At 28.3% G+C, this 17,667-nt stretch overlaps 1 protein-coding gene across 3 annotated transcripts in view; it reads left to right on the top strand.

The window, feature by feature from the left end:
• Nucleotides 1–17,667, top strand: part of LOC113555022 (putative inorganic phosphate cotransporter) — a 74,146-nt gene that overhangs the window by 37,420 nt on the left and 19,059 nt on the right. For all 3 annotated transcript variants that reach the window (XM_026959299.1, XM_026959300.1, XM_026959298.1), the window contains 4 exons: nt 13,167–13,357; nt 14,567–14,812; nt 16,055–16,142; nt 17,065–17,291. In XM_026959299.1, the coding sequence (XP_026815100.1) occupies nt 13,167–13,357; nt 14,567–14,812; nt 16,055–16,142; nt 17,065–17,291 (752 nt within the window). The remainder of the gene's footprint in view (nt 1–13,166; nt 13,358–14,566; nt 14,813–16,054; nt 16,143–17,064; nt 17,292–17,667) is intronic.

Genomic DNA, 17,667 nt, shown 5'->3' with positions numbered 1-17,667 from the left:
ATTATGGCGTAATGATATTAATATTAATTATTATAAAACGAGTGATAAGTTTATTTCGGTATGAGGGACTTATGCCGACCGGACCGAGCGAAGCGATGATCGGTCATGTACAAAAGACCTTGAAACAGTTTCACGTTGTGCCAAATGTTTTTTGAAAAAAAATCACTGTCAATGTTGACTTGGCCAATAACTACTCGATCATCCAAAGTCTGCGCACATCTCGATGATTTTACTTCGACACTTCCCTAACAATGATGCTTATTATAAATCCTATTTTTCTTTTCTCATTATCTCTACAACACTACTCTAGCCTATCGCTATTATCCAATTACATTTGGCACTAGGATAAAATTGGATTTGCGAGGAAACAATAATCCAGAATGCTGCAGTTCAATTAAAACGTATTTCCACTTTCGCCGTCGTCGTGTTGCCAATTTGTGTAGACCGATATAAATCTCAATTCTCCATTCATTTCATCAGAATTAATTGAATAACATTTTGATTTAGCTCCTATGAAAGTGATTTAGTCTATTTATTATTTATTTTCAAAATAAAACGAGTGAAAAATTTTATTATGTATCATAATCAGTGTATATTTTTTGAGAAAATATTCGATTTATCTACCATATAGGTTAAGTATAAGCTTATGTATATACACTCAATTTTATTCGTTAAACATTTAAATAGAACAATCGAAATCATTACACGGCAGTATTTTAATAAAAATAGTAGATGATTATAAAACAATTATTACAATAGTTATACAATATATGGTTGTTCAACCGTACACAAAAGTAACATATGCAAATATAATAATATTACTCATAGAATAGATATGTTATTAAATAGTAAATAATCATATCAGTTTCCATTTACTTAAATTATTATTGTATTTTCAAATGGGCAGTGTCTGTATTTTTACCTTTCTTTGTTATTGAAAAATGACTGTTTGTTTGAAATGTTTTCGTTATTATTCCAATCATTATTATTTTTTTTCTTATTTCTTATCTACAGCGTTTTCAAACCATTTATCAAACTACTGAAATTGTATCCTAATGTATATATAAATATATAACTAATCAAACTTATACTTTCATAGCAGAATATACCGTTTCCAACTTGAACATTTTTTTTTTTATAATTCTACTATTGTATATTTAGTTCTGTAAAATTATTAATTTTGTCATGCATAAAAAAAATTACGATAAATTATTTATTATTTAAGTATATTATTATAATGCGGAAACGTAGTCATATCACTAAATTAAGCTATATTTCACTAAAAACTAATCTGTAAAACAAATACTTACAATATTTTATATATACATATTGAATTGAATTACAACTTAAACGAGTTTAATAGTTTAAAAGTTATATTAAATTAAATTAATTGCTATAAGTTATAACTTATAACACTTGATTACATAGGTTATGAAAAATATTTCTATAACGACTCGTGATGTATTTCATATAAGTATACCATAGTTGTTCATATTTAGACGTTCGACTGATAATAAAGCGATATATTATCATGTATTGATGCTGATTTTATACAAATGTAAAGAATACTATACATAGGTATGCGTGCGGATATAATATTAACCAATTTTAACTTAAAGTTTACCGCAGTTACGTCTTAATCAGTTTAAAAGAAAATCGTTTTTGCTCATGTCAGGTCTCTAAGTTAAACGACTGAACGCTCACAGTTATACTACTGCATTGATAGTTTCGTTGTCGCTTTTGGTGTAATAGATAAAATTGATTGGTCCATTTTTGTATAATATGGGCGTAGATCACCGTTTTGAGACTTATAGATGAGGACGGAGCGGATATAATTATAACGTTCAAGACTTCCGATAAACTTAACTTGTTAAAAGTTTCCTGTAAACTTCGAGAACTGACAACTATATTACAGTACACAAAATTAAATAATATAAATTTTACATTTTGATTTGGTATTTGAAAAATATATTACTAAATGAGTCATAGTGAAATATTTTTTAGATATTTTTCTTACATATTTTTTCTTGTATCGTCATCAATTGCATATTTTATGCCAAACACAATATCTATATACTTAGTTGAATAATATAAATGGTTATTTTTTAAATCTTTATTTTCTTAAAATGTATAATTAAGAAAAAATAAAAATACCTATATTAAAATGTTTCCATTACTTAGAACTATCGTTTTGATTGTGTTATTATTATTGACTAGTTTAAAATAATATATTTATATTATTTTATAAAATTGTTATCGATACAAATTTAAAATAACTATAATTAGGAAAGCGAATAATCATAATAGAGTAGCCAGAACTCTGGATTGAACAAGTAGTAACCTGCAGCTTTACTTGGTTATAACTAGCTATTAAATAACTATAATCAACGAAATTTAATATCTTAAGTGTTGAATACAGCATATCATATAATATATAATTTGGTTGTGCATGTCTGGTGTTCTGGTAAATAATATCAGAAAATCCGCTTTATCAATTTGCATAATAATAATAATAAAAATAATAATATAATAATATAATATGCTGCCATTTTAGGTGTTACATAAGGTCTAAAGTTCTCTCAGTGCTATTAATAACTTGAAACAAACTAATTTTGTAAAGTAATAAATAAAACAAACAATATTAATATATATATATATATATATTTATTTATTTTATATATACAGTGTGTAACCCTTTACGACATAATATTCCTGATGTATTATATAATAATGAAATAAAAATATTTTTTTGTAAATCGTTCACATAACATAATAAAATTTCATTATTAAGGTCAAAAATACATTTTGTTTTTTATTCTCTAATTAGTTTATTTAATTACTATGCGCGGTTTTTGTATATTAAACTGATCTTTTTTAAAATGATCGTCATTATAGTTTGAAGGACATAATAGACGCTTTTGACCTTCCGTGACAAAAGAATTAAAATTGTGAGTACTGCAAGCATAATAGAGCTATGGTATGAAAAATATTTTAATTATTAAATGACAAGATTTAAAGTTCGTAGAAAATTATTTAATTATTTTTAATAAATAAATACGTCAGACCAATCATATACGATATACCTATCCTGTAATTATTGTATAAAAGTATGCGGTCAATCAGTGGTAATTTGATATAAATTGATGTATGAGGTCAAAATATATTTATTCATGATGATGGTACATTTTTATAATATAGTGTATACTGTATATACATTATATTATTATTTATTATTGTTATTGTCTATGCAATTTTATTATTTTAAGAATGAATTAAGAAACATTTAAAATATTGATACACTCAACCGATTTGAACAATTAATCATATTTAAAAAAAACTTATTTTATCGAAATAATAATTGATAGCCTTTATATAAGTTTTATTTGCCAAGGAAGAGCGTGTATCTGTCCTAAAATATTTGTTTTTAATTAATTGATTAAAATCATTATGAAACGCGACCTTGTAAACTGTTACTATAATCATTGATGATAAACGATGCTATTACATAAAATATTACCTATTACATGTGGAACGAATAATTATTATAAAATGTTATGTCCGAAAATTTAACGGTGCACATAATATAACAGATGTTAATGGAGTGAATTTTGTTATAATCATTTAATAATAATTGCTGCTATTGTCATCATAGTATTTGCTTGCAACATGTTATGTTTATAATGAACTTTATGTAGATAGGCTATATTGCAGATTTTTAAATTTATAATTATCTTTCTTTCGTTTTCACAAATTTGATTTCATGATATTTTGTGAGTCAACATTTATTTTTTTTTTTTTTTGAAAAAGGTATTAATTGTTTTTAAATTATTAATGATATAATATAATGAACAGTATACATTTTTAATAAAGAACCAGATATTGGACGATTAAATTAAATATTTAATACAGGTACAATTTTATATTTTTATTTTAAGTTTATTCTATGCTTTAACGGATAATTCAGCAGTACCTTTATTACCTATTTTAAACTATACATACAAGTTTTCAATTGATTTAAATTTTTTAGCTGAAATATTTTGTATTATTGCCAATTTTAAAATAGATAGTTTTTTTGCTGCAACTTTGATGACATAGTTTAGTTTTTTGCTTACAGCGACAATGTACGCTTTATTAAAATTGATTTTGATAATATATGATCAACGTGTTTATCCGCATGAATATATGTAAACATATTTGTATATTTATTATGCGCAGATACATTATTTATATAAATAACAAACAAGGTGCTAAGTTTTGTCATTTTCTTAAAAAGACAACAATTTTTGTATTATTCTCTAATCAGTTTATAATATAGTAATTAAAATATTGTATTATATGTAGCGTACTAGCGTTTATCTGTATTTTGTTTAACTGTTAGTCTGTAAATTAAATACCGAGCTGAAATATGTCGAACAAATAAATACTGTGTGATCTCTATAAATTTGTGAAAAAAATTACAATTTTGGATTTTTTCGAATCTGAAAATCTTGTATGAAGATTGGAGGATTGAAGTTTTATCATTACTTGTTTCATCTATATAGGTACTTATTGTGATGTAATAATCGATTATATTTTATTTATTACGTGATACACTTTCAAAAAAAAAAAAAAAAAACAATAATTTTAACTTAAAGCAACACAATTCCCATTTATACAAAAATAAATGTTTGAAAACCAGGGGGGTTTTAAGGTAATATATTTATGTATATATATAGTAATATTGAAAATTAAATAGTACTTCAAAATGTGAAAATAATATTAAATACTGTACAATTATAATAGTATACAGCGATAATCGCCGGTATTTGAATTATATTTTAAAATATTTAAATATAATTTATATGCGTTATATCAATTTGTATAATGATTATAAAATTGTCTTATTTCAGTCTTATTACATGATTAATATGTTTTTATATTATTCTCAAATAATATTTTGCAGAAAAGTTTTTTTCAGCAATTTATTTTGGTGTAAACAAAATTCTTATAATTTTCGGGTTTTGGCGAAAAAGTACTATAGGCAACAGGTAACTGGATTATTTGTAGAAAAGGGCTTTTTTGATGGAACATGTTTTGTTAATTTCGTTTACCCAACTTAATATGTGTGGTGTGATTTCGCATGTGGTATACCTAATTCAATTTTAAGTACCTATATCATTTCCCATACCTAAGAACTATCGTGATATTTTAATGATACCCTATGAAGTGTTTGACATCAGTTATAAATTTTACGCTCTCTTAGACGTGTAACAACAATGATAACGTATTATATAATGTCATCAGGTGTTGCCATGATGGGAATTTTTTACTATTCACTCGCATAATGTAAATGATTATTTGATTTGAATAAATACTAGTGGTATAAGTACGCATGATAGTTGAATCCTAAAATATAATTGATTTGTTAGACCAAAACATATCGTTATAAAAATAAACATCATATTCAAATTTAAATAAATCACATCCTTTTCTTCAAAACGGATAATTTAGGATAAGGTTCAATTGTCAGGACGAAATTTGGATAATTATTTTCATAAATTAGAGATTATAAATTATTTTTTTATGATAATATTTAAAATAATATCATAGTATTTTACCGACTATTCAAAATACTTTTCCAAGGTCGTTCATGGCATTTAAATATTTTAAATTATAAATTACCATGAATAAGTACTACAGTAATCTAATATCATTTATAAATGCAGTTCAATTAACCTATCATGCACTTTGAGTGAACTGTTATAAGAAAAAAAATATCAATTAAGAAATTTTTACTGGCGTGTGTAAATATATCAAGCAAACAAATAATACATAATATGAACATATTGAATTGCCGTAAAAGTTTTCATTAAAATTAGTATAAAAAGGTTTGGGATCAAATAATTCATATTTCAACTTTCAAGTGAACTTTTTCTGAATGTGGTTGTATTATTATTATGTTGAACATTTATCATCACAAATAGTACGTAAAAAATATATTCAATATACATTATACATGTTAAAGCTTTTGTTTTTTTTTAACCATGTGCTGTTTCTTTCTTTAGTATTATGTACACCATTTATTGTCCAAAATATTTTTTCTACTACCACAAATTATGTATAAAATAAAAAAATTTGGGTATGGTACATGTTTCATTGCTTGGTTGATTAATGAGTAACTGTACAGAAAAAGAACATTAATTATAGACAGTAGTCTTGCTACCATTCTTCATGGATTACTGTTTGAAAAATACGTTAAGCTTGAGTATGGCGTTGAATATCGAGTTACTATAAAATTAATTGGACAATTAACGTATGGAACGATAAAAGCCGATAAAAATGTTGCAATATGTAAGTACATTATATTGTATATTGGGTGTAAAAAAAACTAAAATAAAATTAAAAATGAATGATGTCGTAAAAAACTTCATTAGCCTTCGCGGTGGGCGCAAAGTTTCATTCATAAAAAATATAACTACGTCATTCCAGACGGTTCGCGGTAAACCAGAAAAATCCACGGTGGTGCATATTTGTTTTGTATACCGCAAATATTCGGTTGGCTTGCCATAGTTTCACTTCATGACAAAATTATAATTTGCGTATTTTTTTTTTTTTTTTTTGAACTATTGATTAAAATACAGATTTTTTTCATAGTATATATTTGTAATTAATTGAAATTTTTTTATTCTGCATAAAAGAACTTAATCTGTCACGACCTGTGTAGTTGGCACTGTTTGCTGATGTTGAAAACGAATAAATAAATAAAAACACAGTAGAGAATGAATTATGGTTTTTGCTTTAATTTCATGTTTCGATCGCTGGTAAAAAGAAACCAGGGACATGGCATGCTAAAATAAAAGGAAATTTTCATGTTTTAAACATGTATAGTTTTTTGTTCGAGTTTTGGTGGCGGCGGGGTTACTTGGTTACTTAAACCTAGGTTGACCTCGCCGTTAAAAGTTAGGTTCTCACTGCAGTGATGCGTCCGTCAGTGGAAACCTATATGATAATTATTATTAAGTGGATTTTTATAATTATGATTAGAATAAGGAAAAGCAGTGATAAATAATTTTTTTGTTCTCTTCAGCCTGTCGCTATATTATAGTGAATATGTCTTGTCAATTTATCGTTCTACAATAAACTTACCAAATTTTCTAGTTCTGTTTTGTCGCTATGGATATCTGATGTGACATTGAAATAAAATAATTAAGAAATAGACTCAGATGATTGAAATGTATTGCAATAGGTACTGATTATCTACAGGATAAACTCGAAAGTTCTTATATAATATTATATATTAATAATAATAATTTCTTTATTTGCGAAAATAAATTCCAATTATATAAAATGAAATATAATGACAGTATACATCATTAAGTATATTTTGTATACACATATCTAACTATATATATATATATATATTTATACTATATACATATAGTAGTGTACGCAATGATGGATATTTTTACAAGATTGAACAAAAACAACAAAGTTGGTTAGTAAAATATTTTAATACTCTCTAGTATATCTCCAAGTCAACATTATTTACACATAACATAGAGCGTGTATGGCAAACTGTACTATATTATTGGTTTTATTTAAACCATATTTATCATATATTCATATCATTACAAAAAAGTATGTATATTTTATTTAGAAGCACACTGATATCGGTGCAAAATAAAATCACTAAAAAACACTTGAATTATCCACAATAAACTTAAATTCCATTTTCTTCTCATCGTACTTGTGTAGTTTTTGCTGCTCAATAATTTATAAGAAATATGGTGCCGGAACCAAGTTTTCATGTAAACTCTAAAATGTAGAGTATTGGATTATTTATATTCAAATTACTTTGTATTTATATTCACTATTTATTCATATTTGTTTGTATAACATGACTATTGGCAATTTATAAGACTTAAAATGTTTGGTTTTACGTTGATTATGCTATTTAATCATTTTTTAATAAGTGATATATATATACAGGTGAAATAAAATTGGAATATGGTTTATATAGTGGATTGTTTTTAATTTATTATTTTCACGAGGTTTTAGTAATGTTATTATGTATATAATTTAGTATGTATAATATTATGTATGTATCTACTATAAAATGTTATTACAAACTATTTAAACTGTTGTCGTTTCGTTTAATTAATAATTGAAATAAGCGAAGGCGAAATGATATAATGGTTATTAAATATTGAGTCTTCATTTGAGTAAAAATGAAATCAATTAAGTTCCGCATGAGTTATTAATTATTGTGGGAGGTTATTACTTTTTTAGTTTCCCAACTTAATCCGTTGGGATGGATATTTATTTTTAAGCAGTGATGTAATTCGGTTTTAAATTATTTCACGGAAAATTATTAAACGAGCATCAACTCGGTATTAAATAAAAAATAAAGCATTGTTTCAGAATTTGAACTTTAGCTGTGTAATGATGTATATAATAATATTTATCTGGTAAATTTACTCATGGTTTCAATAAAGTTTATGTTCAAAAAACGAAATAAAATCATTTAAATCATAGCAATAAGTACTGTTTTTTTTTTTATCAATCTTAAACTAACTATTGGCCTTCAATGTCTATTGGCTACAATAGGTTTACTAGGCTATACTATGTTGTATTATACTGTACAGGTACTTATATAATAACCATATAATATAATGTTCTACTACAATACTGTGCGTTGTCTGCGCACGGCTGCTACGTGGTTATCTCGATTGTAATGTTTCAAATTTACAACGCTATTATTATTACATACATTTACTATTATAATATAGATATGCCATGTAATATAATGTATTGTATATATATCTGTACTTATTTTATAGTATTGTTGTTATTACATCTGCAAGGTCTGCAGCGTGGGTATTTTTATACGAGTTTTGCGATAACAGCATGCCGCCGAGGATGCGAGGTTTTTTTTTTTATCCCGAATCGAACGTTGCCAAAGGGGGAACACTCGCGCACGGAGGCATGGCGCGTGCGATGATATCGTCGTTAACTCGCGTACGAACCGCGTCTCTGTTGTCGTGTCCCCGTCACGCAAAGGCCAAAGGGGTTTTTGATTCCCGAACACACCCCGGTCTCGATGTAAGTACGTATATATCGCCCCGCTAAAATGTATTATTGTACATTCGATATTGCCGCTGAGCATACTCGTCGTTGGCTTTTCAGCCTCTCGACAGTCTACAATAATATTATTTAATGATATACGACCACGATGTGTATTTATTATGTTATACGTACTCGATGGCCACGATTATTGCTCTGTTATATATGTAATATGTTATCGATCGACCGCCACCCAATCATCGTTTCTAATCCAGGATTAAAGGATTGGTGAGTGATAATACGGAAGAAGAGGGCTAGTATGTATATGGTCGTTAGTTCAGTGACTTAGGGTATAAACACCATAATTAAACGCTATTTTACCGTAGATTACTATATTATAACTGTATATTAATAAAATAATGATAGTCGTGTATTAATCTGAGTCCACCAAAGTATTTATGTATATAATATATATTCGTTTTATAACAATTGTGTTTTTTACTTAGAAAGATATTTTTATAGTGTTAAAAATAATTATTACATTTTATAGATAAAAAAATTATTGATTATGCATTAAAAATTCAAGTTTTTGAGTTTTTTCAGATAATATATCCTAAGCATTTTTTTTTTTAAAAATTTCCAAAAAATTTTGGACGATACTAATTCAGTTGAAATATAATGACTAATGATAAATATTTGCTCTCAAATATAATACACAATCGCTCCAATGATCTGTCCAAACCTATATTCAAATTTTTTATTATTATTTTTTAAATAATATATTTATAGTATGTGATGAAAATAGCCAGCCATTGAAAGTAATCGTATAAAATATAAATGTATTTAGCTTATTTAGAGTAACGCCTAGGTCGGGACCTAATACCGGGTTCTCAGGGATTCTGGTTGCACGTATTCCGGGTTCTGGAAACGCGAAAACCGCACGTCCGCTTAGTATATTTCCACGGTGCAACTGTAATTAATAACGGATATCCGTCGGCCTCCGGTAGATGCATACAACAGCTATAATAATAATAATAATAATAATAATACATACCCACGACATCGTTTTAATTCCGTTTGTGCATGCGATTACGCGCATATATATATAATACACAGTATATAGTAGGTATATAGTAATTTGTTGTACGTATCTATATATTTTATTACGCCAACAACGGAACGAACGGTCGAATATAATTATAATTATAATTATAATATAAATTGGCCAGGTTGGGTTAGTAGTGATATTTATATTTACTCTTATGACAATATCTGCAACGTTCAACTTGACTAAACAAGTATCGTCTAAAACTTTAATAATAATGACACATTTGTAATACATTTACGGTCCGTCGTCGCTAGTTAGTATACATTTATAATCTTATTTCCCATTCTCCTTGGCTCTAAAACTATTTTATTACATTAATTATATGTTCAAAATCGTCGAAGCGTAATTAGTTTGTACAGAAAATAATATTAAGTTATGTTTGGTTTGTATTGTATTATCGTTGGTCGTTTTGTTGTTAGTAAACATTGCGAATCGTCCATTTTAACAAGTTATATATTATTATACAATATTTTAATCATTTTTATTATTCTGCCTGATAATATTGCTATACATATGAAAAATATAAATTATTCGAGTTAAACTGTAGCGACGTACTACTTTAATATACTTAGTTGAAATTTATTTCTGTAGCTTATTGGTATACTTGTTGAAATACGATTTAGTATAATAATAAAACAGACGAATGTAGAAAGATGTTTGATGGATCTAGACGTCGATTTTCATTCTATTTTGTGTTCCTTAAAGTAAAAAAATAAATAAATAAATAAATGTCGATTTATTATCCCGTGTATACCGCATTGAGCAGATTACATTTTTGAGCTCTGGCCAAATATTCCGGTAGACCGGAATAAAATTAATTTCAGTACATTTAGCCAGGCAATTCATTACACGACTTATCTCTTCCAGCACCTTAACATTTCTTTAACAGTTTTAAGTGTATAGTTATAGCCGAACAATTGGCGTTATTTGAATAAAAAAATATAAAGAAACGGGCCGAGAACGAGTGAAAAAGAAAACATTAAAATCAAAATAGTATTAAAATATAAATACAGAGCTCGGAGGAACACTATTTGTATAAACAAATTATGTGTAATACGTATCATATTTGCGTGGAAAAATATTAACCAGATAATTGGAAATTTACGTTGATTTCGGTTGGCTGATAATATATACACGTGCTTTTGATGCACAGTCGACACAATTAATTACTATAATCAATTAGTTATATGCCTAGAATGTTAATTTGCTATGTCAATTGATTGCACTGATGGTATATTGATGTACAAACACGCGTAAACGGAGAACGCTAATTCACGAACGGCCCACATATTGTACGTCCAGATTTTATTACAGAAGTAACGAACATAATAATCTGCACCGCCAGACCCAATGGTGATGCGGTGGATGGTATTACGTATTAATTGTACGTATACGTGTAACCAAATATTTTGAAAATCGACCATGTTAAAACGACGATCATTATCTCGGGTGGTGTAATAGATACAACTAAAGTAAAATTCAAATGAACGGAGGATCGTGTTTCCACGTATCGGTGTTTTAATCTTTGGGGCAAAAAATTATTCCGTTAAAATATTATTGATTACCAAGGCGAAGGATGCTGCGTCTGATTGAAATGTCATGTTATTACGACGTATAATAGCTGTTCTTAAATAGTCAAAGTGCATTAGCGACTAATTTTTTTTTTTTTGTTGCCAAGGATGCTTATACGTTTTGTGAAAAAATTGCTTACCGACTAAATGACAATTATTTACATTGTTTGTACTCGGTAGTGTTTAATAAAATATTAAAACACTAATAATATTATAGTCAACAGTAATAAATAATACTCATAGATTATCGATTATTTAATGATAACGATGAACTTTAGTTTGGAATCCGGGCATTATAAATATTAACGTACACAAAACGAGTTCAACGAGTTTACGTATTTATGATTCAATAATTAATATTATATTGGTAAATCAAAATATGAATCTAAAGTTGATTGAACAGGTTACTCCAGTCAACTTTAAACTCGTATTTCTATTTATTAAAATTTAATCGATTTTAGTAGAAGAAAAATTGGTGATGTTAATTTATATATTAATGACTTGGAAGTTAAAGTACGCTAAAAGCAAATAGTTGTTAACCAAATGGATATATATTATGCGGATAAAATCATTAGCCTAAGTAGGAGTCTGACAATTGACGAGATGTGATCAATAATGGTTAAACATTTCTTTCGGAATCAATTAAAATGTGAAAAATAGCTTTTACATGAACTTAAAACTATTGCTAGCTTATAAGTATTACCTAAAATAAAGAAAATATCGTTTAGTCTTCTGTTGTTATTGAATCATTAAAACTGCGTTGAAACGCGCCAATGAAAATTATTCAAAGAACTTAATTAAAAATAAAATGATTTATTTTGGTTCACGATTATTAATTTGCGGCGCAGACCAAAAAAAAATTCTATATTTTTATACACTTTGTATTTATTAGAATTATTTATTCTACACTTTCCGGAAATGTTTATATTCCTCTTCTCACTACCTACTTATATCCTGTGTGATACAGACATACAGTTTTATTCTAACGCAAGTTAGGTATTCATGTGTATTGCACAGATAGATAACAGATAGAACCTAGATCTACTGTCTCTTATTTATTACCAGTAGTGTAAATTTCGAGTATTGCTTATAATAATATTAGACATTTATACGACCATTTTAAAAAGGTAGTTCGTGTTAAATTATTATGACGTAACTTTTCACGAAATTTGGAATTATTCGGCCTTTTGAAAGGGTAAAAATATTTCGCGTAGCGCTAATATAATATGTACATTAATTATTACAACAATAGTAGATCTTATAGTCTATAGCATCCATCGTTTTAATCGTTAGGCATAGCTGTAAATGAAAAAAGAGAATTTTATACTATATAAATAGTTTTATACACATTCTTTTACATTAGACGTTTTATTATAAATTAATTTCGCGGGGACGCATTTACTATACACAAATCCATTTTAACGCTTATTTTTTTTTCGTTTCAGCATGGATTGGCTCCCGTCACATCGTCACGTTCATGTTGTTCCTCGGTATGGCCAACGCTTACATAATGAGGACCAATATGTCCGTAGCCATAGTGGCCATGGTCAACCAGACGGCGCTGGAGAGGGACCCGACAATTCCGGACGACGAATGCGAGGGCTACTACACACCCGCCGCGAACACAACCGTACACGTGAGTATACTATATCGCCACCACACAATATTACAGAAACCGCACTTTTGGAACGCCGAAAATAAGAATGAGTAGGAATTTTTAATTTGATATTGACGTCGCTTAGAATTCCGCCGTTGAAAAGTCAAATACTTCAAATACGTCTAAATGATGTTTGTATTTGTAATACAATTCTGCAATGCAGTTGACGACGGAACAGCGATTTTGATCGGAATAACTAAAAAAAAGAAGTCTTACACGATTTTTAATAAAAGTCGAAAAAATTTTACCGATGAAAAATTATATTTACGAAAATCCGTTGGCAAGAGTAATATAAAAACTTTTCGTAATTCACTCGTAAGTGTATATAATTGTATATTTCAATTTTTAACTACGTATTCTAGTTTATGGATAATTATATTTTGGACTAATGAAAACAATCGTGTTTTATTTAAAAAAATGTAAACGACTTTTATTAACCTCAAGAGGGCTTAACTGTTATTTTTATATTATACAGGTAGATCAATTTTAATATTAATTTAAGATCTATTATAGGTCTATGCAATCGTCTTAAAATTGTTTTATGCAAGGGTAAGAAAGCACGTAATCATAATTTAAAAGTTGTAATACATCAGTTGTAGATATGAAGCTCATTTAAGGAGAAAAGGATAATTAATATGCATACGTAGTTTAATATAAAATACATTTTTGATAATTTATATTGATAAAACAACCAAAATGCACTAAGTACTACATAAACAAGTTCAAGGTCGTTATGAACTACACGTCGCTCTTCTCAAATCCACTATCACTGCAATAAATTATTATATAGGAACATACTTAAAAAAAAAAACTAAAATCTTAGAATTCAGATAATAACTAATTATTGTATACACATATACTTATACATAATTATTTTTACTTAAAAATAACTATATAATACATACACTTATAGTTAATAATATTGTATATTATCTAAAATAACTTCCTCGATTTTAAATAATATTAGTAATTTTTTGCATCGTAATACACTGATTATTTTTGTTTTTTATTGATTCCATTCTATTTTTATTATGTTTAATTATTTTTATCTAAAATAATACCAATCAAAGATAATTGATAATTGATATCATAATAATATATACGAAGCTTCCAAACCTATTGTTTTCATATGAAATCGTTGGAAAATGCACGCATTATTATAATAATATTATATGTTTATTGTTTCAGAGCATGTCCAACGAAGGATCATTTTTGTGGAGCACGTCCCAACAGGGCTATGTGCTCAGTTCATTCTTCTACGGCTACGTTATAACGCAAATACCGTTTGGGATACTGTCGAAGAAGTATGGCGCCAAGTATTTCCTTGGCGTTGGCATGCTCATAAATTCGGTGTTCGGCTTCTTGGTGCCGTTATCTGCCAACTTCGGCATATTTTCCCTGATCACCATACGTTTCATTCAGGGGCTCGGAGAAGTAAGTTTCGCTGTATAAAATTATATGACGTAGTATTTTATTTACAGAAATAGATTATGTTTATAGGAATACAACATTCAGAATATTATTCTATTCAAAACGTAGTCGATGTGTATACAATATACATATATATGACACAGTAAGAGTGGAAATAGGTGAAATCATATTGTTAGTTATATGCCTTTGCTCAATAAATATTAATTTGTGTTTGCGTTTTTATTGAGATTTTTTTTATTTATTTTTTCTACGAGCGAATGAATACAAATAAAATATATAGTAGTAAGACAGTAGGTACATATTTTTTTAGAATCCCAAGAGTGGTCGTAAGCGAGCGTCCAACAGCAGTTATTGGTTGAATAGAATATTTAACACTTTGAAAAATGTATTCTTTTACCCAATTGGATACGAAATATTATAAATTATGGAAAACACTCAAACCATAGAAAATATATTTAACGTGTTTATGCAATATGCGTAGTCAGATGTATTTTTTTTCACTATTGCCTATAATTGATGTGGGTAGGATTTACCGGAAGATCTAGATGGCGCACATGTTCTGAATGGTTCCCACGGGGGTTTTAAATATTGAAATGTGATAAATTTAACGAGTTTTTTAACCTAACTTCACGGGATGATTGAAATCATTATACATGTATATATTTTATCCCACCTGTATATCCACGTTTAAATTTATATTTTTCCTCTTCCATCGAACAAACAATGAAAATACATATGGAATAATATCCACATTGAAATGATATCATTTTTTTTTTTTTTTTTTTTTTTTAATTAATAACTAAATTAAAAACTATAATTTTGATATTATTTACCTATATCCTATATATACATACATAATACTTATTGTATTATGTATACTATTTCGGGATTCAAACATCCGATATTAAACCGAATAATAATTTATTTTTCAATTACCAAGGTGTTGACAAATCGCGAGGGAGTGGAGTTCATTTATACGAAATACACGTGACCTAGTTATTGCTTTTGACGTTTTTGGAACTCGGGATTGACAAAAGTTTCTTAAATTTCGAGCTGTCGTGCTCCGATAGCAGATGGTGTTGATTTCGTGAAAATGGTGTGCGCAAAAATTTAACGTGGTTAGGAAAACGGATTAATGACCGTATACATATTACCTACTCTACCCTTTAGCTATAGACCGTATTTTATTTTTCCAACGTCTAATATAGACTCTAATGGCTGTTTGTCTTGTTTGTTTTTTTTCAGGGACCCATAGTTCCTTGTACACACGCCTTGCTCGCCAAATGGATCCCTCCGAACGAGAGAAGCCGAATGGGAGCATTCGTTTATGCAGGTTAGTTGCTATGCTTATACCACCAATATTTAGGTACAACCAAATTCTACAGTAGTGTATCCTATACTATTTATTTTATGCAATTTTATTAAAAAAATGTTTTATGTCTTTGTAAAAAAAAAACATCAATGATAATAAAAGAACGCCACATTTTTTAAACGCGTGAAACAACAATAGGTACTTGTAGGTGATCTCGTTACCAACGTTAGTGGTAGTACCTTTACAAGTATAATATGGTCGTTATTCTCGGGGTTTTATTTTTTTTTTTTTGAACATTAAAATTATAACGTAATCCCTAAAAGAGTTAAACTTATTAAAGTGACACATTGAAATATCCTGCTGAGTCATCCTTGTTAATTTAAGCGTATACAATTTAAGTCATGTTTATTTAATCCTAAATTTATGGCTATACTTACTTATTCAACTAACGTACTCTATATTGAATAGGTGCGTTATGTTTTGATTAATTTAATATAACTGGAATTTTTATACTCGTTTTTTTTTTTTTTTTTTGTGAAATGGCCGTGACTCAACACAAAAGTTTATCACAGCATATCAGTATAGACGTTTAGTGTTGTTATAGGATAAATATGTGTACCGACATTTTTTTTTTGTTTTTCTAAAGTTTTAAAAAATTAGTCATAGATTACTGAACACTTTCAAATGCAACGAACTTTTACAAAAATATCCATAAAATATCATAATCACTACGAAACAATTATAAAACTATAATATTATTCCAATACACCGTTACACTGCAGGATCACAGGATACATAATGGAATCATTGCATAGTTTATCATATTATATAACGGATCGTTTATGCGAGTACACCGATTTCAGTATTCGACAATAAAATATTATCTTTTGGCCAATAATATTATCAACCGTAATCATAAAATAATTTGTTTTTTACTTTACAGGGGCGCAATTCGGCACAGTTATTTCCATGCCACTGAGTGGCGTACTTTCGGAGTACGGGTTTGCTGGTGGATGGCCGTCGATATTTTACGTGTTCGGTGCAATCGGCACCCTGTGGTCCGTCGCATTTTTGTGGCTCGTACACGAGGACCCGGAATCTCACCCCACTATACCGCATGACGAGAGGAAATACATTATTAGTTCCGTTTGGGGAGCTGCTGGTGTGTCCGTGAGTGTATTACAACTATTTTGGCGCGCGTGGTAGAACGGTAATAACAATTAAACTACCGGAATTTATTGGTTTTCAAATGATAAAATATACATAACCTACTCACATATACACACACACACACAGATCACGAGGTATTGCAAGCACACACACACACACACACATCCTCGTTTTGAACACTGACCCTCTGACGCGCCGCACCTACATCCCCGTGCATGGTGGGTGGTTGTGGAATATTTATGAAACTCGTGTCGGTACCGTATACGCTGAACACAAGAACCGATATGTAAATAATAATTAATTAAAATTCTATCGGACGTAGGTATTATTTACTCGCAAAACATGATATTATAATTAATACTATACAATATAGTAT

The sequence above is a fragment of the Rhopalosiphum maidis genome, chromosome 2, assembly GCF_003676215.2.
Source record: "Rhopalosiphum maidis isolate BTI-1 chromosome 2, ASM367621v3, whole genome shotgun sequence".
Classification (NCBI taxonomy): Eukaryota; Metazoa; Arthropoda; class Insecta; order Hemiptera; family Aphididae; genus Rhopalosiphum; species Rhopalosiphum maidis.
The sequence above is the reverse complement of the archived record's forward strand: the minus strand, read 5'-3'. Positions and strand labels throughout refer to the sequence as shown.